The sequence below is a fragment of the Oryctolagus cuniculus genome, chromosome 8, assembly GCF_964237555.1.
Source record: "Oryctolagus cuniculus chromosome 8, mOryCun1.1, whole genome shotgun sequence".
Classification (NCBI taxonomy): Eukaryota; Metazoa; Chordata; class Mammalia; order Lagomorpha; family Leporidae; genus Oryctolagus; species Oryctolagus cuniculus.
This window is the reverse complement of record NC_091439.1, coordinates 14,323,353-14,350,154: the sequence shown is the minus strand read 5'-3', so window position 1 is coordinate 14,350,154 and position 26,802 is coordinate 14,323,353. Positions and strand designations below refer to the sequence as shown.

General features: G+C 50.2%; 2 protein-coding genes across 12 annotated transcripts in view; one reads left to right on the top strand and one right to left on the bottom strand.

Moving 5' to 3' along the window:
* DCLK2 (doublecortin like kinase 2) overlaps positions 1–16,618 on the top strand; it is a 184,034-nt gene extending 167,416 nt beyond the window's left edge. For 2 of the 6 annotated variants that reach the window (XM_002716906.5, XM_008267349.4), the window contains 4 exons: positions 7,681–7,777; positions 8,417–8,497; positions 9,820–9,936; positions 15,383–16,618. In XM_002716906.5, the coding sequence (XP_002716952.1) occupies positions 7,681–7,777; positions 8,417–8,497; positions 9,820–9,936; positions 15,383–15,613 (526 nt within the window). In that variant the 3' untranslated portion in view covers positions 15,614–16,618. Of the gene's footprint in view, positions 1–7,680; positions 7,778–8,416; positions 8,498–9,819; positions 9,937–13,053 lie in introns of all 6 variants that reach the window. The other 4 variants (XR_518609.4, XR_001794771.3, XM_008267353.4 and 1 more) reach the window with 4 other exon arrangements.
* Positions 16,619–23,395: 6,777 nt separating this feature from the next.
* The window catches only part of LRBA (LPS responsive beige-like anchor protein), a 747,733-nt gene continuing 744,326 nt past the window's right edge, over positions 23,396–26,802 (bottom strand). For all 6 annotated transcript variants that reach the window (XM_051819347.2, XM_051819345.2, XM_051819348.2 and 3 more), the window contains exon 57: positions 23,396–24,515. In XM_051819347.2, the coding sequence (XP_051675307.2) occupies positions 24,425–24,515 (91 nt within the window). In that variant the 3' untranslated portion in view covers positions 23,396–24,424. The remainder of the gene's footprint in view (positions 24,516–26,802) is intronic.

The window sequence follows — 26,802 nt, the reverse complement described above, 5'->3', positions numbered from 1 at the left end:
AAAAGCATAATCCCTGAGGTCGTGATTTGTCTTAGTCTGTTTGAGCTGTTTTAACCATGTGGCTTGTAAGCAACAGATTTAATTCTCACAGTGTGCAGCCTGGGAGGTCCAGTTTCAAGGCACCAGCAGGACCTGATCAATCATTTACCCCAAAGGTGGCACCTGCTAATGCTGCCACATTGGGAATTAGGTTTCAATATAGGAATTTGGTGGGGGCGGGGATACACAAATATTGAGTCCACGGTATTTGTTTATGGTAGTACACTGGGTCAGGTAATGAAAAATAGGTTCATCTCTCTCCCACCAACATTTTATTAAGAAAACTTTTAAACAGAAAAGTCAAAAGGTTTATCTTTTCTTTTAAAAAAGATTTATTTTATTTATTTGAAATAATTGCAGAGAGAGGTAGAGACAGAAAGAGAGGTCTTCCATCTGCTGGTTCACTCCCCAATTGGCCGCAATGGCTGGAGCTGCGCCAATCTGAAGCCAGGAGCCAGGAGTTTCTTCCAGGTCTCCCATGAGAGTGCAGGGGCCCAAGCACTTGGGATATCTTCCACTGCTTTCCCAGGCCATAGCAGAGAGCTGGATCAGAAGAGGAGCAGCCAGGACTAAAACCCGGTGCCCATATGGGATGCCGGTGCCTCAGGCCACGGCTTTAACCTGCTGCACCATAGCGCTGGCCCCAAAGGTTTATCTTTTTAAAATTATGTTTCCTAACTGAACAATTCTCTCTGTCTCTCTCTCTCTCTTTTTTTTTTTTTTTTTTTTTTTTGACAAACACAAGAGTGACACAGTGTTTCTATCTACTCTTGAGGGCCTTGTGGTGTAAAGACACACAACCCAAGAATATTACCGAAGGCAAGCTTATTTGAGGGCTGGAAGTCACAGATGGTCCAATAAAAGCTGTAGCGTTTGCGTGGGACGCTGGAGTGGGAGCAAGGTTTTTGTAGGTAGAAAGCTTTCTCCACCTACCTGTCAGCATCGGGGTCTTCCAGCAAGGTCACTCCCTAGGTGAGCTGCACCGACTGCAGGATCATTGCACACATCAGTTAGCTCTGCTAACAGGTGGCTCCAAAAGGTAGGGGAATACAATGATTTTATGGATCCATTAGGTGGTCTTTTGGGCTGCCTTGGTGGAAGTTTGATGGGCAAGTCTGGCCTCCCTCACGTCCAGTAGTGGGCTTCATGTCACCTGGGACAGCAGAGATTCCTCAGCCGTATTTCTTTCCTCACCCAGTGAGCTAGCCTGGGCTTCCGGTGATGGCGGATGCGGGATTCCCAACGCAGCCGGGGCGGGGAAGTGCAGAGCAAGTTTCACCTGCCTGAGCACTGCCTCAGATTCTGTTTGCCTCCCACTTAAGCATGCCCCATTGGCCAATTCAAGCCAAATAGCTAAGCCGTGAGAAAATGAACTGAGTGCTAGGCGTAGAGGGAACGAAGTGACTTGTGGCGGTTTACACTCTGGGCTCTGTTGGATTCAGAGGTGGCCTGTTTGGGAAACTAGTCAAGTGCCGATGAGTAGTATGTGTGGACGGCAGGTGGTCCTGGAGCCGGTGCATCCTGGTTGACCTCTGGTTCAGCACAGCGAAGATGAGCTGGATCAGAAGATGAGCTCTGGGGATCGGGTTTTGAGGACTGTGTGCTCACAACTCCCTCTAGTGTTTCCAGGTGCCAGTGCAGCCTGGGAGTGTGTGCCTGTTAACGTCAGTGAGGCACAGATGGAGTAGTATGTTATTCGTCATGGTCGGACCCAGTGTGAAGCAGGGTTTGGTGGAATGTGAGGATAAGATTGGCTAATCAGAAGCAGCAAAGATATCTTCTTGAGGCTGATGCTGTTTTATGTTATATTCAGAAGTGGGTTTTATGACTCCAGGTAGCTTTCTCTAAAAATGTTAAGAATATGCTTTCCCTCTTTTACATCATATTGTAACGAGAGAGAATCTGTGCCAGCGCCATGACTCACTAGGCTAATCCTCCACCTGTGGCGCCGGTACTCCGGATTCTAGTCCTGGTTGGGGCGTCGGATTCTGTCCCGGTTGCTCCTCTTCCAGTCCAGCTCTCTGCTGTGGCCCGGGAAGGTGGTGGAGGATGGCCCAAGTGCTTGGGCCCTGCACCCGCGTGGGAGACCAGGAGAAGCACCTGGCTCCTGGCTTTGGATCAGCGCAGCGCGCCAGCTGTAGCAGCCATTTGGGCAGTGAACCAATGGAAGAAAGACCTTTCCCTCTGTCTCTCTCTCACTGTCTAACTCTGCCTGTCAAAAAAAAAAAAAAAGAGAATTTGTAATGCTAAATATCAGTTACAGAAGCATCTTCACAGCATATAGGGATATTCTGTGTGATCTGACAACTGGCAATATAAAAATGCATGCAACAAACCATGAAATGGTATGTTTGTATGTATTGGACAAACAGAGATGGAGACAGACAGACAGGCAGACATCTGCTGGTTTACTTTCCAAATGCACACAACAGCCAAAGCTGGGCTAGGCCAAAGCCAGGAGTCTGGAACTCAATTCTTGTCTCCCACTTGGGTGGTACAGACCCATGTACTTGAGTCGTCACCCACCGCCTTCCAGGATGTGCATTAGCAGGAAGTTGGAGGCCGAGCTGGGAACCAAACCCAGGTCCTCTGACATGGGACGTGGGTATCCTGTGGTAGCAGTATTTTTTTATTTTTATTTTTATTTTTTGACAGGCAGAGTGGACGGTGAGAGAGACAAAGAGAAAGGTCTTCCTTTGCCGTTGGTTCACCCTCCAATGGCCGCCGCGGCCGGTGCGCTGCAGCTGGTGCACCGCGCCTATCCGATGGCAGGAGCCAGGTGCTTCTCCTGGTCTCCCATGGGGTGCAGGGCCCAAGCACTTGAGCCATCCTCCACTGCACTCCCGGGCCACAGCAGAGAGCTGGCCTGGAAGAGGGGCAACCGGGACAGAATCTGGCGCCCCAACTGGGACTAGAATCTGGTGTGCCGGTGCCGCAAGGCGGAGGATTAGCCTAGTGAGCCGCGGCGCCAGCCCGGTAGCAGTATTTTAAATAATGACAAGTGATGATAGTCTAAAATAAATATATAAATTTGTACTTAAAATGAAAGCCTTTCAAATACATGTTGTCATTCTTTTATACAGCAGATACCTATAATGAACTCAAAGTTTTTAAACTAAAATTATTTTTTGGAATTTACTGTTTCAGCTTCTCTGGCTGCAGTGTCTTTCTTCTTCCAGGATTTTCAGGTTTTAGTTTTAGCTTAACATGTGTTCTCCGCCCCCCCGCCCCGTCTTTTTAAACATCAACTCCACCCTTACTCAGAGTTCATTTTTCAGGGACATCTCATGTTTTAGTTGTTGCCTAAGCAAGTCTGTTCTTAGGGCCACCAACAAAAAGTATTATTTGTATGACTCTACTTAGATTTTTGATATTTCCCTTTTTTGCATTTATAATTTGAATTTATTTTTAAAACCATTTTTGGACATTTCTCTTTTTAAAAAATGTATTTATTTATTTGAAAGGCAGAGTTATAGGGAGACAGAGAAAGAGACAGAGTTGGTTGACTCCCCAGATGGCCATTATGGCCAGAACTACGCTGATCTGAAGCCAGAAGCCAGGAGCTTCTTCCAGGTCTCCCATGTGTGTGCAGAGGCCCAAGGACTCGGACCATATTCCACTGCTTTCCCAGGCCATAGCAGAGAGCAGAATTGGAAGTGGAGCAGCCAGGACTCGAACCAGTGCCCATAAGGGATGCTGGCACTGCAGCCTGAGGCTCTACTCGCTACACCACAGTGCCGGCCCCTGGACGTTTCTCTTTAACACACTAGTGCGTGTGTGCACACACACACATATACTCTGTGAGTGAAACGTTTCCACATCATTTGTGGGGTAGCTTACAACATTTTTAGGTTACCTTGGTTGACCTTCAGTGACTTGACATTGAACAGAGAGAGTACACACAAACACTTATGTTGTTTTTCAGGCTTTTCATAAGGGACAGGATAGCCTTTGGCACCTTGACCTAAGGGCTTTATTGTTTCAGAATAACAAAGGGCCCTGAACCATGTGAAGCCAATTGTAGAGTGTTAGTGTGATAATAAGTCCAGTGTAGACTTGATCAGAGTAGCTGTTCTTATGTAACTAGCAAGATGGACAAATCAGCTTTAGCTTTTGTTCTTCTAGTGAGTGTCAAGTTCACAGCCTTGGTCCTTTGGGGTCCCATTCTCATTGCAGGGACAACTCAGGGTTTTGTTTATTGGTTGAGGATGTTTTGCCAAGAGCTGACTTCTATAAATGACAGACGGCAGGTATACTACCAGCATTTTTGCTGTTTTTTTTTTTTTTAATTAACAAAAGATACAATGACTAAGAAAATGTGAGCTTTGAGATTCTAGAAAGCCAAAGGGGAAATAAGAGGACTGATAGAGAGGGATGGCAAAAAGGGAAAAGTTCTGGAAACAGGTAATTTTTTAATGTTTTCTTCTAATGTCTGTTGAGTTCTCTCATTCTCTAAAGGTTTCTCTAGACTCTCCATCTGGTCTGAGGTGTGTTTTTTTTCAGTCAGCAGGTAATACCAGTGAGAATACAACATGTTGGGGCTGGCATTGTGGCACAGTGTGCTGAGCCGGTGCTTGCAATGCTGAGATCCTGTATCAGAGTCCTGGTTAATCCTGGCTGGTCTGATTCCAACCCAACTCCCTGCTAACCCACCTGGGAAAGAAGCGGATGATGGCCCAAGTACTTGGGCTCCTGCGACCCATGTGGGAGACCCGGATGGGGTTGCTAGCTTCTTCCTTTGGCCTGACGCAGCCCCTGGCTGTTGCATGCATGAGGGGAGTGAACCAGTGGATGGACGTATGCTCACTCGTGTGTGTTCTCTCTCCTCTTCCTCCTCTTCCTCCCACACCTGCCCCTTGTCTGTCAACATGTCTTTCACATAAATAAATCCATCTTAAAGAAAATGTTTTGGCATATTGAAAAAGTTTTGTGTGCCTCAAAGAACATCACCATTTTGGAGAGCAGAGGGGCTCTCCTGCCTTGCCTGGTTTTCTGGCCTGGACTTTGCTTCTCAGTGTGCCCTTGACCAGACCCCAAGGGCCGGCCCACGCCCTTCCAGCTGAGCTTGGTTAACTGTCCTGGATATTCACCAACCTCACAAACGCTACTCTTTACCAGAGGAGAAATGAGGCTGCCAGATCATACACAGACCTAGAATCTGTCTCTGGACACTGCTTAAAATGACCTCCTTCTGGGGACACCATGCTGGCTTGTGTCCTTCTTTGAGAGGTTTGGTACAAAACCCTGAAGACTGGGACAGAAATTCTAAGTAAGTTTTCACGCTTGCCAGGTAATACTTCCACTTTGGAGATTTTTCTAAAAACTTTTGGCCGGCGCCGTGGCTCACTAGCTTGTGGCGCCAGCACTCTGGGTTCTAGTCCCGGTTGGGGCGCCAGATTCTGTCCCGGTTGCCCCTCTTCCAGGCCAGCTCTCTGCTGTGGCCCAGGAGTGCAGTGGAGGATGGCCCAAGTGCTTGGGCCCTGCACCCCATGGGAGACCAGGAGAAGCACCTGGCTCCAGGCTTCAGATCAGCGTGATGCACCGGCTGCAGCGCGCCAGCCGCGGTGGCCATTGGAGGGTGAACCGATGGCAAAGGAAGACCTTTCTCTCTGTCTCTCTCTTTCACTGTCCGCTCTGCCTGTCAAAAAAATATTTTTAATTGATACATAATAATTGTATGGGGTACAGAGTGGGAATTCAACATAGGTCTATAGTGTGTAGCCATCAGATTAGGGCAAGTGGCATTTCTGTTACCCCAGACATTGGAAATGGCATTTGTCTTTCAGTACCTGACTTCTTTCAGTTAATTGTAATGTCCTCCAGTTCCATCCATGTTGCTGCAAATGGCAGAATGTCACTCTTTTTTTTTAATGGCTGAAGAGCACTCCATTATATATAATAAAACAGTATAGTAAAATAATATCTATACAATATATTATAAAATATAAATTATATAATCTCTAACCTGTTTATAATATATAATTACACAATTAATATAAATGTATATTTACGTTATATATACTCTATATTGTCTTCATCTGTTGATAGACATTTAGATCGATTCTGTACCTTGGCCATTATGAATACAGCCGCATTAAGCATGCAAGTACAGATGCTTCTTTTTACATACTGATTTCATTTCTTTTGAATATATATTATATATATTATATAATACCTTATGTAATACTTATATTTTATATATGATAACTATATATTATATAATATATAGTAATATATACTTATATAATATATATATATATATAATCTCCAATCCACTTCTGGATTTTGACATTGACTCTAACAGTCCATTCTGAGTTTTCTCCTGGAGCATTGTAATGGCCTAGAAAGCTGCTGACTTTGTTTCTTGCTCTGGCCATGGATGTACCCATCACGTGAGGCAAGATCTATGGCTGCAAGAGGTAAAGTTTTAGGAGAGATTGGGGCCATTCAGTACGCTGATTTTTCTCTCAGTGGTGGTTTCACATATCCACTGCACCTTTCACCAAAGCCTAGAGATGATTAGTTCACTAGGCACCAACTGTGCTTCGGGTGCACCTTTCGCCTGGGACAGTCAGGCCCAGGTTGCGGAGGAATGCCCTGGGGGAGCAGCCAAGGCGGGTTTGCCTCAACCTGTGCAATCTAGTTGGGCTCTTTCTCAGAGTGAGCTTACAAGAGGGTCACTCTGTAATGTTGAGATGGTTACATCAGGAATTTTTTTAAGATTTTATTTATTTTAGAGGTAGAGTTACAGCCAGTGAGAGGGAGAGACAGAGAGAAAGGTCTTCTGTCTGTTGGTTCACTCCCCAAATGTCCACCATGCTGGAGCTGCACCGATCCAAAGCCAGGAGCCAGGTGCTTCTTTCTGGTTTCTCATCTGGGTGCAGGGGCCCAAGCACTTGGGCCATCTTCTGCTTTCCCAGGTCACAGCAGAGAGCTGGATTGGAAGAGGAACAGCCGGGACTAGAACTGGTGCCCATGTGGATTGCTGGCACTGCAGGCAGAGGATTAACCTACTGGGTGATGACACCAGCCCCAACATCAGGAATATTTTATTCAAATGCTTATTGTGACCCTTCCACCTGTCAGCTGTTTCACTGATCTTTGGCCATTTTATTGGAAACGTGGAAAGAGGAAGGGCAGTCGATGGCACTCAGGTTTGCTGCTTTTCCACCCGGACTGCCATGAAAGATTGAAGGGAGAGGCTGATTCCCCACCCCCCACCCCCCCTCCCCTGCCAAAATGAGGATTGTTGTTATTTGCAGATTCCATTTTTTTTCTTGAGTGCTTTTTTGTTGTGGTCAGCCCATAAAATTGACCGTGTTAACCATTTGCACGTGTGTACTTCAGTAACATTAAGTGCATTCACATTAGCCATCTACAGAACTTTCTCGGCGTTCTGTATTGAAGCTCTGCATCCACTCAGTTTCATGAATCATTGTCTCTCTGTCTGTCTGATTCCTAGGCCCATGGAAATGTTGTGTAGCTCATTGTCTAGGAGAAAAGCGTGTCGTCACAAATGCAATTGCAGTTTGAAATGCTCAAATCAGAGACCGGACTCCTCTCCTACTCGTCCCATGAGTGCTTTGTTGAAAAACTGTGTAGTGACTGTGCCTTTTCTTCCATTTCTTTGTCACTGCCTAGCGAGAACAATCTCCAGGAAGATCTCTTTGACCAGATCTTGGCTGGAAAGCTGGAATTTCCAGCCCCCTACTGGGATAACATCACGGACTCAGCAAAGGTACCCACCTGGGCCCTGTTCCTGTGGGTTAAGTTACGTTGCAGTCCTCACCCCTCATGGGGGGCTGTAGCAGCCCTCAGTATTGATTCCAGAAGCTTCCTAGACTTTTAACAGGTGATTCTGCTTTAAGTTCATCCTATATAGTCTCTGGAGTTCATGATCTAATTCTGAAAGCCAGGCCAGTTATCTTGCCAGTTTGCCCTACCATCTTCCTCTCCCATGCACCTCTGAATAATTCCTTAAATTATTCAGAAAATGTATACTGGACATCCATCAAAAAATGGAAGTGAACTTGGGAGATTGAATTTGCCTGAACTCATCAGACTGAGTTGCCAAAAGGAGAAACACTGTAGTTTTACGCTGCAGGACATTGATAATGACCACAGCTCTTGGGAGAGAGCATCTTGGCTTCCTGTGGACTCCTAAGAGTCCTTCTCTTCTTTTGCATGGCTATGGCTGTGCAAATACCCAGTAAGCACTGGGAGCGTCAGTGTTCATAGCTTTTAGGGTCAAATGTCTGGGCAGCTGTGTTAGCTCTTACTTTGAAGTGTTTGGTTGAAAACCCAGATTTCTGTATTTGTGGTAGAATTGTCTTTGTCCTCCTCTGTGGTATTTATCTGTTTGTTTATTTATTTTTAGGAGTTAATCAGTCAAATGCTGCAGGTAAATGTTGAAGCTCGGTGTACTGCGGGACAAATCCTGAGTCACCCCTGGGTGTCAGTAAGTACCCCCGTCCATGGGGAATGAGTGTTTGTATGTCTGTGGCCAGCAGCATGCTTCCTCACTGTGGGCTTTGCACACACAAAGCCTGCATCCAAGCCCTGTGGCAGATGAAGTTACGTCTTTCCTAATGAGCAAGCAGCATGGAATGCTGTCTGGGAGAAAGCAGTTGGCACCTGGGTCCCTGAGTCTTAGATCCTGCTCTGCAGGTAACCCGGTCCCTCTCCAGGCTTCAGTTTCCCACCTGCAAAGAGAAAGGATTGGCCTCCGTGCTCTGCAAGGAGCCTTTCACTCGCAGCTTGCGTAGTTCTGGGGTCTGAGTTTCCAGGATTTGCCTGGAGCTCAGCAGTTTCAGACTCTGATCTCCTGTGTCTTCCTGGTGTATGGTCCTGGGAGAGCTCTGCTGTCAATGGGGGAGCTGAGACCCAGTGCCTCCAAGGCCCAGGAAGAGTGGGCATGATGCTGATCGAGTTCTCCCTGGGCTTTGGTAGTGCCTCTGGGTTGAGGGTCAGCGTGGTTCCCAGGACACCTTATGTTTCCTTCATTTCTGGGAGGCTCCAGGAGAGTGAATTTACTTAACTTGAATTTAAGGGGTTCCCTTTGCACCGCCACAGCCCCCTATATCCTGATATCCAAGTGTAGCCTCAGTGGATCCTACTCACTTCTCTCTTAGACTAAGGGACTTAGCTCTTAGACCGAGTAGTTGGGATGCTGCATTCTGCATGAGCACTAAAGACTACCAACCAAATGACTCTTGATTAAAATGATAGAATTTTGATGTTTCTGGGGGAGGGGGTCACACCAAAGTACAGAAGCCTAAAGAGGGACCACTTCGTGCCACTTGAGACTGGTGTTTTCTCTGGGCCTCAGAAGCAGAGTGAATGGTATGGAGTCTCTTTGGGGGCATGGGACTACCAACAAGGGGCAGAGAGAAAGTGAGCTCCCATTTGCTGGTTCACTCCCCCAAATGCCTACAGTGGCCCCCAGGTGGAGCCAAAGTCTGGAGCTGGGAAATCAATCCAGGTCTCCCACATGGGTGGCAGGAACCCAGCTACAGGAGCCATCCCCACTGCTCCCCAGGGTCTGCATTAGCAGGAAGCTGGAGTCAGGAGCTGGAGCCAGATATTGAACCCAGACAATTTAACTGGTGTTGGCTAAGCTAAATACCACCTCCAATAATTACTGTTTTTGAAAGATCATTTCCCCCTGTTTCTGTGGCTAAGATGGGCCCATTAAGGAAGTGGTTAGGCGGTGGGCAGTGGCTGTTAAGGAAATGACAAAGATGATGATCAAAAATCATTGCATTTGCTTCTTTTCTGTAGGACGATGCCTCCCAGGAGAATAACATGCAAGCTGAGGTAACAGGTAAACTAAAACAGCACTTTAATAATGCGCTTCCCAAACAGAACAGCACCGCCCCCGGGGTCTCAGTTATCATGGTAAGTGGGTGCCAGGGGAAGCGGCAGAGTCTGGCCTGCTGCCGAGCCAGCCTTGAATGTTGAGCAGTAGATAGCCAAGAGCTTCTCTCCCATGGAAGCTGCTTCCTTCCATGTTCTCCCTTTCACTTAAACACTGGCATGGCACGTACAGGGCACTCACATGGCAAGACGCCCAGGCCTTGGCCACTGTGGGGTAGGGGTTGCGTGGGTACCAACAAGACTGGTCTCATGGGTCTTGATGCCTAGGAGCTCCCAGGCTCTGGCCCTCCCAGGTAGCTGTTTCCGCTCTTGTCTTTGCTTTCTCATTTAGACAGCATCCCAAGCCCAGGTGCTGTTTACAGTAGAGTAGCTCCCTGCCGATTCAGAGCTTCAAAAAGAGATTATGGGGCAGGCAGGCATTTGGTGTTGTGGCTAAATCCCTGTATGGGATGCCCAATTCCCATAGTCTGGATTCTGGGCTAGTTCAAGGCCAGGATCCTCTGCTTCTGATCCAGTTTCCTGCTAATGTGCACACTGGGAGGCAGCAGTGATGGCTCAAGAACTTGGGTTCCTGCCATCTACCCGTGAGACCTGGAATGAGTTCTGGGTTCCTGGCTTTGGCCTGGCTGTGAGGGGCATCTGAGGAGTGAACCAATGGATGGAAAGTCTATCTCTCTGTCTCTACCTTTCAAGTAAAAAATGAAATTAAATAAAAAATTTAAAAACAAAGATTATTGAGGCATGAAGTATTCTTTGGCACTTGGGTTAAGAGATGCCCATAGTTAAACAAATATAATTTAAGTAAAAATTACAAAAGACAGTTTGGAAGCTTTTAAAAGTGAACAATGTTTTTTAAAAAAAGTTCTCAGGATTGGTAAAATGGTATGAGAAGCCTGTAATGTTGATCACCGTAGGTTTTTATACTTCATTTTTCTTTAAAAATTATTTGAAAGAGAGGTCTTCCATCTTTTGGTTTACTCCCCAGGGCTGGGCTGATGCCAGAAGCCTGGAATGCTCCAAGTCTCCCCTGGGTAGCAGGAAGCCAGATACTTGAACCATCAGTGATGCCTCCCAGGGTGCACATTAGAGGAAGCTGGAATGGAGAGGGGAGCCAGCACTGGAACCCAGGTGCTCAAACATGGGATAGCTGCTGTGCCAATCACCTGCTCCAAAAGTATTTTTTAAGACAGCTTACTTATATACTTAACACCATAAATTAAAAGGAAAAGTAACATGGAAGTAAATGAAGGAAAAAAAAAGAGCAGAAGAAATAAACTGGGCCGAAAGGGAGGCCAGCACACCCTACCCCAGCTCGTCAAGTGGGACATGAAGACACTGTTGAGTATCCCCCACCTGCTTGTTGCCCGGGTACAGACCGGCCAGCACTGCACGTAGACAGCTCTGCCTGCTGCAGCCCACTACAGGAGTGGGGCTGTTTTTCCCTCTGCCAGAGAGGCAGCTGGGGCAGCTTCAGAGTGAGACTTTCCAAGGCAGTGGGTGTCCGCATGTCTACCATCACCCTGATTTCACCGGGTTCTGGCGGCTGTGGGGGCCCATTCCAGGGCAGCCTCTCCCGCCTCACAACAGGCTCCTCTTTCTCCAGGAAGGGTCTGTTTCCTGGCCAGCCAGAGGGACAGCTGCTGGTCGTGGTTGTGGCATGTGTCTCTCTGGGAGCTGGGGCCAGGTGGACACAGGAGGCCACACCCCTGCACACCCCTTGTGTGCGAGGTGCTCTGGGCTGCACCCACGGCACATCCACTGTGGGCAGCTCGCAGGGGCCTTCATTCTCCTCCCAGGAGCTGCATCTATTTGACACCTCTGTATATCCTTGCAACAGCCCTGTGTCCCCTGCCAGGAAGTGTACTCTCCTGGACGCTGGGGTCCCTGTGCCAGGACGATGGGAAGGTTTTCTTGAGTTGTGGTTTTTCTGAGCGTTTTAGTGGCGTTGTGCTGAGAGTCTGAGGAAGACCGAGGGCAGCCATCGCGACTGGGCCCACAGCACGCGAACATCCGCGAGTGATTCCCGTGGGAGAGGCAGCACTGATGGATGGGACAGTAGTGTGTAGCCTGTTGTGCACTAGGGCGTAAGCCACTTTCCGGGAACATGTAGAAAAACAGTAAAATTTGGTGTGCTCAGCACATCATGAAAAGCTGTAAGAGAGCTGAGTTGGAATCAAACTCTAATAACCATGGCAATTAAGCCTCAGGGCTAAGGAGAGTGCACTGTGACTCTCAAGGGAATCCTTGCCTTGGGGGCTGCATAGGAATCAGTGGCTAGAGGCCTGCAGCCAGCCTCTTGTGACAAGTGGCCAGCGTAGTTCCTGTCCTGACTGATGAGGTGTAGACAGAACCTGTGTGGATGGTTTCCGGGTGACATGGGTCCACTGTCAGATGTCAAAACCCTGAGCTCTACGTGAGTGCTTGTGTGAGCGCACACCCCTCTGTTCTTTGTGAACACGTGTGTGCGTGTCCATGTGTTCCCAGGCTGTCACGCTGCGCATGTTCACAGGGTCCCCGCTCCCCTTGTGTTCCCTACACAGCTCTGCAGTGGTTGCCTCTGAGGAGCTGCTGGATGACCTCATCACATTGGGAACCCGTGGGAAAAATCTGTTCAGCCGGCCCTGGTCAAGACCCATTCATTCCCCATGGCCAAGAACTGTCCTGTCCCCCAAATCTGGCCTGTCCCCCAAAGCGGTGGGAGGAGAAGGCCTCCTGCTCAGGGGCATCCTACTCTGGACCTGGTCCAGGGCATGGTTGTGTGGGGGAAGCTTGGGACGCTCTGTGTCTTCATCCTCATCACCATTAGCTTGTGTCTGTGTGGCCTGCCCTTGGGGACGGCTTCCAGTGTTGTACTGAAGATAACCAGGATGCCAATCCCTGATGTCCACAGTCCTTGTCAGTGGTTACGTGAGGCTAATCGGTTCCTGCAGACGCAGACGACAGTGGAAATAGCCTGAGGCCCACTCTGCTTGGCCAGGCCGTGTGTAATGGCCAATCAGCCCCTGGGTCGCTGCCCTAGGCCCCTGGACCTGGAGCCCGTGCCTGGGGGCAACGCTGAGATAAGGCTTAGGAGAGGAAGTGGTAAATGAGGGTGAACCACAGTAAAGTTGACGCTGTTGTCTGCGTTCTGTTTGACAGTTTGATTTGGCAGTGTGAGCGCCGCCTCAGCGCCCGTTCTTTGCCCTGTTGAGACATTGGCAGCCCCCGCAGCAGCAGCTGGTACTCGCCCCGCAGTGCGCTTCCTCCTGGCGCCCACTCAGCCGCCACGCATCCCTGGAACTTGCCGCTCACTCCACTGCGCTCCACACCCCCCTCCTAGGCCCAAAGCGTAGTTCCGCCAGGGCGCGGAGAAGCAGCCTGGCGTGAAGCTGAGCGTCCCTGGCCGTGCTGAGGGCGGGCCTCCCGTGGCCGAGAAGGGGCTGGCGCGGGCATCCCGCAGCCGCGCGGCCGCGGAGGGAAGGGCCGAGGCATAGGCCAAAGGCGAGCCCGCCGCTCTTGGGGAACTGCGGGGCAGACGGGGCTGAGCGGGGTCTCTTCATTGGTTTGAGACAAAACTGTTTGAACGGTGTTGCTTCTGTTGAAAGTAAGTCGAGTTTCTGTCCCTGCTTCTCTCCCCCCTCTCTCGCCTCTCCCGCCGCCTGCATTGCCTCCCCTGACTAGGGCCAAGGCCATGGTATGTACTCGCTGCACCGCGCTGCTCCCTGGGCCGCACTGACGGGAGGAGAAAAGGAGAAATAACGGATGCGGGGTGGTTGGGGACGTGGAGGGAACGAGGGCCGCTGGCTCCTGTCACCGCGCCGGGGTTCGGCCGCCTCTGCCCCCGGGAGCGGGGAAGCCGGGTTTCCAACAAGGCTTTTCCGTCATTCCCGCTTCTCGGGGCAGTTGAACCAGGGCACTGCCAACTGCTCAGCCTGAATCTGGCGGGGCCCGTTTTGCAGTTGGCAGCCGGTGCTTTGAATGGAGCCCCATGGGCCTAACCTAGAAGGCTCTGCCTGTTCCCGCCTGCTCCAGGACTTGGCTTGTTCAAGTGCTGCCTTCCGCCAGGCTGCCTAGGTCACAGCCGGCGGTGCTTGTGGATCTGGCAGCTGACGGTGCCCGGAGCCCCCGAGAGCCCACTCTGCAAACACTCCAGTACCCAAACTGGGTCAGAGGACCGGGAAAGACCAGGTCTCCCTTCCCATTTTAGGGTCAAAGCAAGGTGATTTCCCCACACTTAAAAAAAAGGTTTATTTGAAAGGCAGAGTGTGCGCACACAGGCACACACACACACACACAGAGAGAGAGAGAGAGAGAGAAACAGAACTTCTATCCACTGGTTCAATCCCCAGATATCCACAACAGCCAGGACTGGGCCAGGTCGAAGCCAGGAGCTCCATCCAGGCCCCCCACGTGGGTGGCAGGGGCCCAAGCACTTGATCCATCATCAGCTGCTTTCCCAGATGCATTAGCAGGGAGCTGGATCAGACGTGGAGCAGCCAGGACTCAATCCCAGGCGCTCCCTCTTGGGACGTGGTCACTGCAAGCCACAGCTGTGCCACAACGCCGGCCCCTCGCCCACATGTTTGTGGCTGTTTCTGTGCTCCTGGAAGAGTGAAACAGATGACGTGTGTGGGTGCCAAGATAAAATCTCCGCACAAAGAGGAGAGCAAGGAGGAGATGAGGGAGGGCCTGGAAGGCTGCTCTGTCAGCTTCCAGGGCCTTCTGTAAGTTCCACAGCCCCTTGGGTGGCAAGGCCCGAGGGGACTGCTTATTCATATGACATAAGCATTCCTTTTCAGTGTTGGGGAGAACTTTGTTTAGAAAACTATACCCTGCGGGCTGGTGTGGCGGCCAGTGGGTTAAGACACAGTTCGCGATGCCAGCGTCGCGTATGGGAGCACCAGTTTGAGCCCCACCTGCTCCGCTTCCAATCCAGCTCCCTGCTAATACCCCCTGGGAAAGCAGCAGAGAATGGCCGAGTACTCGGACCTGGGCCACCCATGCTGGAGAGCTGGATAAAGTTCTGGGCTCCTGGTTTTGGCCTGGCCCGGATGTGGCTGTTGTGGGTATTTGGGGGGTGAATCGGCAGATGGAAGATTCTGTCTCTCTCTCTCTCTCCCTCTGTCTTTTCCTTTTCTCTCTGCATAAATAAAGAAATCTTAAGAAGTCCATGGGAGACTGGGCACCCTCCTCGCACCTGCTGATGGTGACTTACAATTGGCTAGCGCTGAAGGTCTGGCTGGGAGCAGAAGCACTCAATCCGGTGCGGCTCACGCTGGAGGAGGCAGTGGGCACCGGCGCCAGCAGCTAGGCGGTGGCAGGGGCAGGGGCACAGGGCCCTGGAAACTGTTGCTTTTCCTGTAGGACCGTGTTATTTCTCCTCTTCTGTTTCTGAGTCCCGTGCATGCTCTGTCGTGCTCTCTGCTCGTGGTGGCTGGGACCTGAGCGTGGGCCGGGGTAACCGGGTCCTCTCTCGGTCTCTCCCCAGAACACGGCTCTAGATAAGGAGGGGCAGATTTTCGGCAGCAAGCACTTCTGTGAAGACGGCAGCAGACCCGGGACGGAGCAGGCCTCTCCGATCCCCGCCCCGGCCGAGGAGCCCTCTGTGTCCGGAGCGGAGGCCCCGGCCCCTGCCCCTCCGCAGCCCCCCGCGCCCTCTTCTCCCCCTGCTGCTGCGGGCGGCGAGCGGGCAGGGACCTGGCGCCGCCACCGAGACTGAGCCTCGGCCCTCACCGCGGGAGCCGTGCGCTCCCTCCCGGCAGCCGCTTTGCGGGTTTGCGGCCCGGTCCGCAGCGCGGGGGCTGGGGCCGCCTCTGGAGCCAGCGCGGGCGGCTTGGCCTCGTCTCCCTCTCTACCCGGACGTCTCCTGAGCCCTGCCACGTTCGGTGACAGACACCCGGAGGGACTCGTTGTCAGTCACCGATGGACATTTTGCAGCCTCACCAGGAGACCGAGCCGCTTTGCTCCCGCGCTAGACGCGTTTTTACTGAACATTCGGGAAGAGCCCGGACCTCTCCTTTACCACGGAGAACTCAGCGTGCGCCCCGCTCCGCCACAAGGGCCTTGGACCTGCCTGCGTTCGTTCGTCCCCTGAGAGGTGACGCGGGGCTTGGCTTGCCGGTCGGAGAAATGGGCGCGTACGAGGACAGGCTGGTCCCGAGGCCCGACCCTGGAGAAGCGCTCCCAGCGCCCACTACTGCGCCGCACTGGGTATTTATTTGTACACAGACACGGGACAAGGCCGCCTCTTCCCCAGACGCCATGTGTTGCCCCCGCCCCCGCCCCTCCCCACACGCGTGTTAGGAGCCGCTGATGGAGCCGCCCTTGGGGCCGTGAGGAAAGGCTCGGTGGGCGGGCCGGGCGCGGCTTCCCCTCCAGTGACCCCCGCCTCCCTCCCGCGGCCGCCGGGGCTGCTGTCCACCGCTTTTCACCTGGGGCAGGGGCCGCAGGAAGCCCCCCCCCCCCCCCAGGCACGGTGAGGGCCGCCCCCAAGGTGCTGCGCCCATGGCCTCTGTCACTAACCCCGTGGAAGGCTGCTGGCAGTTTTTCCTTGTTCCCGCCACCCTGCTCTTTTTAATAATTACGTGTACATAATCCCTGTATTTGTTTTTCCTGCTCACCCTTTAAACCCGGGGGCCCCCGCGTTCATTCTCTTTGTTAGATTTTTGCCTTCTCTGAGTGTACCCGACCTGCAATAAACTCCTCCCTCTTGAGAAAAAAAGCAGTCAAGGATGGTCAGCGTTTCTGTGCGGTGCGTCTGCAAAGGACGCGGGGCCCAGGCCCTGGCAGGTGCCCGCGTCTGGGCTACCGTGGGGACAGAGAGGGCTCGAGAAGAACCCACGAACGTGCCTTGGTTTCAGTGCGGTTCCAGGTACAGAAAGAGCTCCGGGTGCATGTACGGATTCCCGGGAGGCACCTGTGGGATCTCGACGGCAGCAGGAAGCCCAGGCCAGTAGGCAGTGAGGAGGCCGCAGCTCCTGCCTTGCGTGTCTGTGTGTCTCCCTGGGGTGGTGGGGCTCCTGTCTGCTTCCCTCACTGCCCGCCTGCGGCTCAGGCTGCCTGGTGCCAGCTCTGGCCCCCACTTTCCCAGGCCTAAAACCAGCCACTGTGCTCCCAGACCTCTTCATTCACCTGGCTGAAGGCCAGGCCAGCCCTGGCGACGCCTGGCCTGGAGCAGGTGGGCTCCGTGGGCCCGACGCTGTGGCGGGGACTCCGCTGGTGTCTTCTCACTGGTGGCAGAGCCAGCCTCTACCTTGCTTTCAGTGCGAGTATTTCTGGTGGGGGAGGGAAGAGCTAATGGGAAGAGAACAGTGGAACGCGGGCTTTGGCTCTGATTAGAACCTAAAACCTGACTCCCTCCCTCGGACTGTGACATTTGCTGAAGACTCAGTAAGTGGTGAGGGCCATGGCAGTCTCTGGTGGGGACAGGGGGACCCCTTCTTGTCATGCTCCCACCCGCTGTGGGAATTCGATGAAGACAGGAGGTAGCAGGGACCAGCTGTGGCAGCAGTGCCAAGCTGTCTTTTTCATTTCGTAGGCCAGATCTTCCATCTGCTCCTTGACTCCACAGACGCCTGCAGTGGCTGCGGCTGGGCCAGGCTGAAGCTGGGGGCTGGAGCTCAGGTGCCCGGCATGGGTGGCAGTCAGGAGCTGGGCTTGGGTATCAAACCCAGGTACTCGAACATGGCGGGGGGGGGGGGGGGGAGCAGGTGTCTTACCCGGCAAGTTAGCCGCTAGGCCAGGTGCCCACCTTCCCAGAGAAATACACGGTGTCAAAGGAACAATCCGAGAAGTTCTACATCCCAGGTCCCGGAATTAGCAGACAATGGAGACCCAGGGCACTTCCAAGTTTTCCTTCCTACTTTTGGAGGTACTGTGTATCCCAGGCTGGAGGGGAGGGGCCATCTAAATAGCAAGCCTCAGCGGAAGTTCGACATCTAGGAGCAAAGCTGTTTGTTTACCCATCTGCTTAGCCCTCGTGTATTAAGCTCTAATTCTGTTCCCTGGATCAGATTAATTACCGGTGCTTAATTGCTGCGTTCCTTGCATCCTAGACAGAGACTGGCACATGCCTGTTTTACAGTCCCTGGTTTGGGCTGGGGATTGATGTCCAAGGAAATGGGCCTTGGAGGAGAGGTGGAAAAGGGGTAGTGGTGACCTGTGGAGCTGAGTCTCATTCTATCGGTCTTCATCTCTCTCCACAAAGGCTGTTGCACCTGAAATATACTGGAAACATGGATTAAAGGCTTCTGGCAAAGCTTCCCCAGGTAGCTCTGTGGTCAAAGTGGTGAAGTTGGGGGACCGTGAGTGCGGCTGTGTCCTCGTGGGAAGAGTGCTGATGAACGTGGCCTTGGGCCAAGAGCTCCTGAGCCACACGCTGTGCCTTAGAGATGCAGACAAGCTGGCTAAGTTAACATTTTCTAGACCACACTAAAGAAATGTAAAAGGAACAGGTGACGTTCATTTTTTATAGTATATCCTATTTAACCTAATACAGACCGTGTGTCCATTACCTAAAATGCTTGGGACAGGAAGTATTCCAGGTTTTGGTTGTTTCCCGATTCTGGAATATTTGCATATACATAATCAGTCTTGAGGATGAGACCCAAGTCTTAAAATTCACTCATGTTTCATACGTACCTTATACCGCATGGCCTAAGGTAATTTTATAGCCCATTTTTAGTCCACTTGCATTTTGACTGTTGCCTGTATGTGAGGTCAAATGTGGAAATTTCCCCTTGTGGAATCATGGCAGTGCTCAAAGTTTTGGATTTTGGTGCATTGTGGATTCCAGGTTTTTGGACTGGGAAAGTTCAACATGGCTAAATACATCCCAAGCGTTATTTCAGCGCGCAGTCAACGTGAAAAACCACTAGGACACCTTACCGTTTCCTTCCATCCTGCGACTTGGGGACACAGCGTGGATCTGCCCTCCTGGCACGCCAGCCCTGGGTCCGGGAACGGTGCCAGGGTCCGAGATCACTCAGACCTGCCGGAGCTGCTGCCTTACCAGTGGGGCCCTAAAGATGAGGCCACAGTGCAGTCTGTCTTTGGTTTGTGTTGCTACATTCAATGTGAATGTTTAAAAAATGCTTGTTTTGAATGGCTTGGACTCGCTTAAAATGACTTCAGCAGGTGGGAATGCTGATGCATTCACACTTGGGGTGTGAAGTCAGTGCTTGGACATGCGGATTCTGCGGGTAACTAACCGAGGCCTTGATGGATAACCCTGCTTCATGTCAGAGATCTGGGAGCGGGGCACCTCAGTGCTCACTGAGTCATTAGAAGCCAGGGTTGCACAGAGCCCTCACAGGTGTGGAGTTCTGTCCGAGGCCTTGGTGCATATGGTGCAGATGGCAGTGACCTCCAAAGAGGACACTCAGGACAGAGGCGAGGGAATCGGACTCCCTGGCAAGGGTCACCACAGACTGGTAGGAAAAGCTACCAAACCTTCCAAAGTCCATGCAGAGAGGGATTAAGAGATTTTACTTCGGTGCAAAAATCGTGAAACCCAGGCATATGCAAGGTCTTCAAAAAATTCACTGAAAATTTTCTTTGCACCAAAATAAGCCTTTTAATTCCATTTTCCCATGAAGTTTCCCTGCAGAAAGAACTGTTTCGTGGAAGGGGGTGCGACTTCCCTTGAAGCCTCAGGGCAGTGGGCAGGAAGCACACATGGGCGATGTGCAGGGCCAGAGTGATATTCCAGTGGCAGAGCGGTCCAGGGGCAGAACCACTGCCTTCTTAGAAACTCCCGGATGTCGGGTAAGAACAGTCACAAAGCTCACGGTCCACGGGGCACTTCCTCCTGTGTCATTGGAGCCCCATGGCCCTGAGGATCTCGGGATGGGGCCTCATCCGCGCTTGTTGGAGCTGAGACTTGATGCCTGTGGCTTCTAGGGCAGGGGACGCTGTCACGGGGCTGTCCTTGTGCTGCGCTGTAACAAGGTGGAGGTGGGGTGGGGAGATTTTCTAGGACAAAGTGGCAGAAAGCCAAGGAGGCTGAGCAGTAAGGGGCAAGTTCATGGCCGTTCAGACTGGCCGTTCAGCAGCAGGACAGCTGCTACGTGCGACGTCGGTGGTCTTGACCAGGAGGCGTTAAGGGGCTTAGCTGTATACAAGCCAAAGCCCTGGACCGGGAGACAGCTGGGAGGAGGTCTCGCCGGCACGGAAAGGCCGAGAGGGAGAAAAGGGTAGGTTTGAAGCGGAGCTGCTCATTCACAAGGTATTGCCCCTTCCCATACACCTGCGCCACATGTAGGTGTCACGCCCAGAGTGTCCCAAGTCGGGTCTGGGGACATCCTTCAAATGCCCCGAGACTAAAGCCACAAAGAGGCTGGCTCCTTGCTGCCGGGTATGGGGGCGGGGGACACACAGCCTGCCCAACCCGTGCCGTCTCACTTTGGGGAAGAGAGCGCTTGCCTGAAGCCACGCCCCCTGCCCGGTCCAAGTTAGCCAAGCACACTGCATCTTAGTGTGATGGTCAGGCTCGTGGGAGCCAGGCAGGAGTGCTGGGCGGCGTCTGTGGCCACAGCGATCTGGTCACACAGTTGTCACAGACTCACGCTTCCCAGTATGTCTTCGGGAGAAATCCCAAAGCCGTTCCTTCCACTCCTCGGAGAGCAAACACAGGAGGACTTCTGTCTTCTCTTGTTGTTCATTTGCTGTTTGCCAGTGCCTTCTTGCTTACAAGGAGCAAGTTTTGAAAACTTCCCAGCCTGTTGTGTCCCTGCCATGGTAACCTGTGATGCCTACAGGATTGGACTTTATGCCACAAAAAAGGTGGGTAGTCCAGGCCGGCTGCTTTCTGGGTTGAAGCAGCAAAGGATTGTGGGAGGGAAGAAATGGCCAACGGCAGGCACTGGCTTGTTCCTGTGCATTTACTCAGATTTTGAGGTGGCGAGTATGTTCTTTCTATGCTGTGGACATGCTGTCACGAGGCTGTGGGGCTGACTGCTACCCTGCGGCCTAACACGCACTGGAACTGGCAGAGCTGCAGGGATCTTGCAAGCGTTTAGGCGAAAGACATGCCTGCGTCTCGTTCTGGAAGGAATATGCTGTATCACTGGTCTGCTGAGCTCTTCTGCGGCGATGGGAATGGGGTAGGACAGACGGAGTGGGAAGGGCCAAACCATGATTTGCATGGCCAGGAGCTCTTGGTAAGACAGCCAGTGGAAAAAAGTATCAAAGACGCATAATGAAAATCTACCCCAAACTCTTGTGTTGGAGGAGGTGAAGTGTTGCGTGCTGTTTTAATCTACTTACAGTGGCTGAGAAGGGCAGGATGGGTCTGGTGTAGCTGCGTCCCAGGCGTCCCTGGTCACCTGACTCGGGAGCACTGCCATCTGCCCGGCCAACAGCAGGGTAGGCGGGAAGGCACCCGGCACCAAGTGTGTGTGCTCAGCCCGCTGACCCTCGACGGCCCAGCTCTGCTCTTGGAGCTGGATGAAGGGCAGCCCTGGGCCGTACGTCGCTGCCCTCAGCCCGCTCGTGGTTCTCGGGCAGGGTATTCTGCGATTTCTTGTTTTTGTCTGCTGAATTAAAAACTGAGGTGTGAGAGTTCTTCAATGGGCAAAACAGACTTTTAGTGAATTAATTTATAAAACCACTTATTTGTGAGTATGTGTTCTTTGGGAATAAGCTGCTCATTTAAGAGTGAACGGTCTACCAGTTTTACCAGTGTTTCAAATGTCCATGCTCTCTGCTTCCTGTGCCCTCTTGTTTTCCTGCAGAGATGTAGAGGTAGTTTTTAAATGACAGAATTCTAAGCACTTGACTCGTTATATTTTACTGAAAATTGGTCTGTCGAGGAGGAACATGATTTCTTGAAGCAATGCATTTCAAAACCAGCCTTAAACTGCAGCCTGTAAACCACACAGCCGGCCCCTAGAGCCACGTCCACTCACTGATGTGCAGCCTCCCTTGCCCCCTGGCATGAGCCATTTAGTTTTTTTTCTTTTTACAAGATTTATTTATTTATTTGAAAGAGTTACACAGAGAGAGGAGGAGAGGTTGAGGAGAGAGAGAGGGAGAGAGAAAGGTCTTTCATCTGCTGGTTCACTCCCCAATTGACCACAATGGCCAGAGCTGTGCCGATCTGGGGCCAGCAGCTTCTTCCAGGTCTCCCACGTGAGTGCAGGATCTAAGCACTTGGGCCATCTTCTACTGCTTTCCCAGGCCATAGCAGAGAGCTGGATGGGAAGTGGAGCAGCCAGGTCTCGAATCGGTGCCCATATGGGATGGCGGCATTTCAGGCCAGGGCGTTAACCCACTGCGCCACAGCGCCGGCCCCGCAGGCCATTCAGTTTTATCCTCAACCACCTCTAATTCTTTTTATTTCCTAATTGGCTGACATTCATTTGATGTCATGGAATTTTTTAAGGTGTTAGAATTGGATAGAAAAGGTGAATATTGCATCTTTCCTTACAATTACTGCAGCCCTGGTGTTGATGCCAGCTGGGCTTGTTCTGTGCAGGAAGACATTATGGATGTTCAGTTAACTGGCTGGAGTTGTAATCTTACAAACAAGGCAGTGAGGACACTAACTCTTTTTCTTTTAAGGCTCCAAGAGGAAGCTGCTTTCTTGGCCTTGTTTTAGGCTTCAGACAGGGCAGCAGGTGTAGCCTATGTCTGGCATATGACTTAGGTGTTCCTATTTTCTTCTCCTACCTTTCACCCCTTAAACTTCCAAAGTATAATACTTGCAAGTTGGGTCTAGTGTTGTGGAGCAGCAGGTTAAGCTGCCACCACCAACATCCCACATGGTGCCATTTCCTGTCTCGGTTGCTGCACTTCCTATCCAGCACCTGGGAGAGCGGCAGAGGATGGTCCACATGTGTGGCCCCTGCCGCCCGCACGGGGGACCTGGAAGAAGCTCCTGGCCTCAGCCTGGCCCAGCCCTGGCTGTTGCGGCTATTTGGGGAGAGAACCAGTGGACTCAGAGCTCTCTCTCTCTCTCTAACTCTTCCTTTCAAATTTGGATAAATAAATCTTTTACAAAATCTTTGTTACTACCAGGAGGCATTTAATCAGTTAATTACAGAGAACATGGCCATTTCTTTGATTCTGGAATGTACTTTGCTTTCCTCATGTTCTACTCTATTGTTCTTTCTTAATGGTTTATAAAATAATAATGGGTCTTACATGGAACGGTGCATGGAGCCCTGAGTTCAATCACTTGTAAGATTCAGGTCTACATCATTTGTGTCCGTCCCAACAAAAGGGTAACATCTGGCTAGGGCGAACCTGCTGTCAGTCAGGAGAACCTTGTTGATTATCGATCAAAAACTGTGACTGAACCAGAGTTCAGCATTTGTGTGTGTGTGAGTGTAAATAACTGTTCTTAATCAATGTTTAAAAATTAGGAATGAAAAAGATATTTCTGGTATTTCAATTTTTGTGTCAAACGCAATTGTTCACTCCAAATCTTCGCCTTTAGAGAAGAACTAAATGCATAGAAGTTGCATGGGAGAAAGAGAAAGGGTCAGTTTCAACTCAGAAGTTCACAACATACAAAGAATTTATTTATGCAATACAGACCTTTTCTCAAATGTTTATCACAGAATTCCATACAGCAGTCTACTAGAAAAGTAGAATTATACAACACCAAAATAACATTGTTTCTTAGTACAAATTGCTAATCAAAAGGAAGGTGGAGAGAGTTCAATAACAAATAGAAGATAAAACAGGTGTTGCTTCACACAGCACCTGGTGGCCCTCCGTTCTGGAATGCCGGGGGGAGGGGGAGCCGCACAGTCAGACCTCAGGTGAGCTTTGGTACTTGCATTTACTTCAACAGAAAAATGAAGGTTGTGAGCCCAAGAGCCTTTCCATAATTTCACTGTGTTGTGCTATGAAGACGACAGATCAGGGAAAAAAAGGTAAATATTTCACACTTGCTATAACTTAAGATCCTTTATGTTAACCACACAATAAAATAAAAGAGCCTTCCCCAAATCATAATTTTCTATGACTAAAACATGCTTAAAGAATAATATTGATAGAAATAATTCATTGAGATGTCTTAAATTACATTTACCATAATTTACCCTTCCTGTTTAAATCCCAGGAATTCAGTACTGAAGAAGCACAATTTGGAAAAATACAGGACCCGAAGTACAGCAATGAAATCCCCCTGCCCCAGTATTACAACCCATTTCCCATGTTCAAATCACGTGTTTCTCAAGATTACACCTAAATGGGAAACGTTTTCATAATAGAGCTAGAATCCGTGGGTTTGCCCGCTCCACTGTATGTTTCCATAATTGGTGAAAATAGATTTCTTATTATGACTAAAAATATAGATTTTTTTTTAAACTACAGAACCCAGCGGCCAGTTTTCTGCTTTGCTATCCTCCCCCCACCCCAAGTGTCAAGCAAAGTCTACAAAAATAGCAATTGACTTTAAAAAATATTTTGCTTCTTCGAGCAAATTTCAGTTACATTCAGATGTGACAGCTATTTCTAACAGAACGATGCTTGGGGACGCCCCTGCCCAGCCGGGGGCAGGGCTGCTGTGCAGTCGTCACCGTCAGTAGCGGGTTTGGTATTCGTGATGCCACCGGTTGAAGTCGTTGTAAAACAGAACGATGCTGCCTGAAGCCATGCCGGCAATGATGCACCTGGGGGGGGGGGGGGCACAGAGAGAAGGGGAGGGGTTTCCAAGGCTGTAGTTCCTAGGAGTCGGCTCCTGGGGAACAGCCCGCTCCACGTCCTCCAGCAAACACGCACCATGGCAGTCAATCTGCACTGAGAACTAACGCGAGCTTTTGCTTGGGTCAAGGCATGATTTCACGGACATATTTACAGCAACAGTGTGGTGTTGCAATACGTGCATACGCTGTGCAGTGATCAAATTAGGACAACCATCACTTCACATACTTACCATTTCTTTCTGCTGAGAACATTAAAAAAATCCTCTCTCAGCTATTCTGAAATACACATTATTGTGAACTGCACCCTACTGTGTCTTGAAAACCAGACTCTGTTTCTCCTAACTGTAACATCACACCTATCCACCTCCCCCCACCCCCACCCTCCTTCCATCTCCAACCTCCGCCAATCGCTGTTCTCCTCTCCACTTCTGGGAGATCAACTTGTTGAGAGCCCACATATAAGATTATGTGGAATTTGTCTTTCTGTGCCTGGCTTATTTCTCCGAATATAATGTCCTCTAGGTTCATCCACGTTATTGCAAATGACAGGAGTTCAGCCTTTTTGGTGGAGAAACAGTATTACATTACACACACACACACACACGCCACATCGTCTTCAGTTGTTGATGGACACTTAGGTGGAGGCCCTCTTCTGGCTACCGTGAGCAGTGCTGCAATAACAGTGGGAGTGCAGAAGTCTCGGGGCAGCCAGACTGCATCTGCTGTGCTAGATCCCACCATGGGATTCCCGCATCATGTGGCTGCTCTATTTTCACTCTCTTCTAAAGGGTGGCAAGGAAATTAATGCCAACAATTTTGGCAACTTATATGAAATGCATGTATTTTTTCAAAAACACAAATTCAGAAAACTTACATGAAAAGAAAAAAAAATTTTTTGACAGGCAGAGTTAGCGAGAGAGAGCGAAAGGTCTTCCTTCTGTTGGTTCACCCCCCAAATGGCTGCTACGCCGGCACGCTGCACTGATCCGAAGCCAGGAGCCAGGTGCTTCCTCCTGGTCTCCCATGCAGGTGCAGGGCCCAAGCACTTGGGCCATCCTCCACTGCCTTCCCAGGCCACAGCAGAGAGCTGGACTGGAAGAGGAGCACCGGCACAGAATCCAGTGCCCCAACCAGGACTAGAACCGAGATGCCGGCGCCGCAAGCAGAAGGATTAGCCCAGTGAGCCGTGGCGCTGGCCAAAAGAAAAAATTTCAATACCACATATGTATTTAAAAAATCACACACACACACACACACCCCGCTGAGATAACTAAAGGCTTAAGTAGTTTCACTGGTGAATTTTAAGCATTTGAAAGAGAAATAGTAGCAGTAAGTTCTTTCAGAAAAAAGGATAAAATGCTTTTCTCATTCATTTCAAGAGACCAACAAAACCTAATAGAGTACGGGAAGCAAAAATCATAACTATAGTCTACTTAAGAGGTGGAAAACCCTTAACTACGCATATAGCAAATCAAATACAGGAAATAAAACATGAATTTTTAGATACTTCTCCTTCTGTGTACCTCCTCTCCTGCTGAATTTGTTGTTCTGGGTATTTTCATGATGGTGGTTACCACCCCTCACCTCTAATGTAGGACTCCCTAAGCATATCTTGTAGGGTTGCTTTGTTTATATTGAATTCCTTCAGTTTTGGCTTGTCAGGGGAAGTCTGTATCTCTCCTTCATGTTGGGTGGATAACTTTGCTGGGTATAGAATTCCTGGCTGGCATTTTTTCTTCCTTTCTTTTTTCTTTTTTCATTTTTCTTCCTTTCAGTGTTGCATCCTTTGTTCCTGTAAGTTTTCAGCCAGGAAGTCCATCCATAATCTAGTGGGGATTCCCTTGTAAGTGACTTGACACTTTGCCCTTGCTGTGTTTAAAATTCTCTGTCCTGTCCTTTGGACAGTTTGACTTTAAATTAGAGGTCCTTTGGGCTTCCTGGACCTGAATTTTGAACATTTTTAGCAGTTATTTCATGGTTTTTCTACACCTTTTCCTTTCTCTCCTCCTTCTGAAATACGTAACTGCGAATGTTTGCTTGCTTAATGGTGTTCTGTAGGTCTCAAAGGTTTCCTTTGTTCTTAAAATCCTTCTTCTTTATTGTTGTTACTGCTTTTTGATTTGGTCTGACTAGGTTATTTCAAAAGACCTTGTCTTCAAGCTTATTCTTTCTTCTGCCTGTTCAATTTTGCTACTGAGGCTCTCAACTGTATTTTATACTTCATATACTAAATTCTTTACCTCTAAGATTTCTT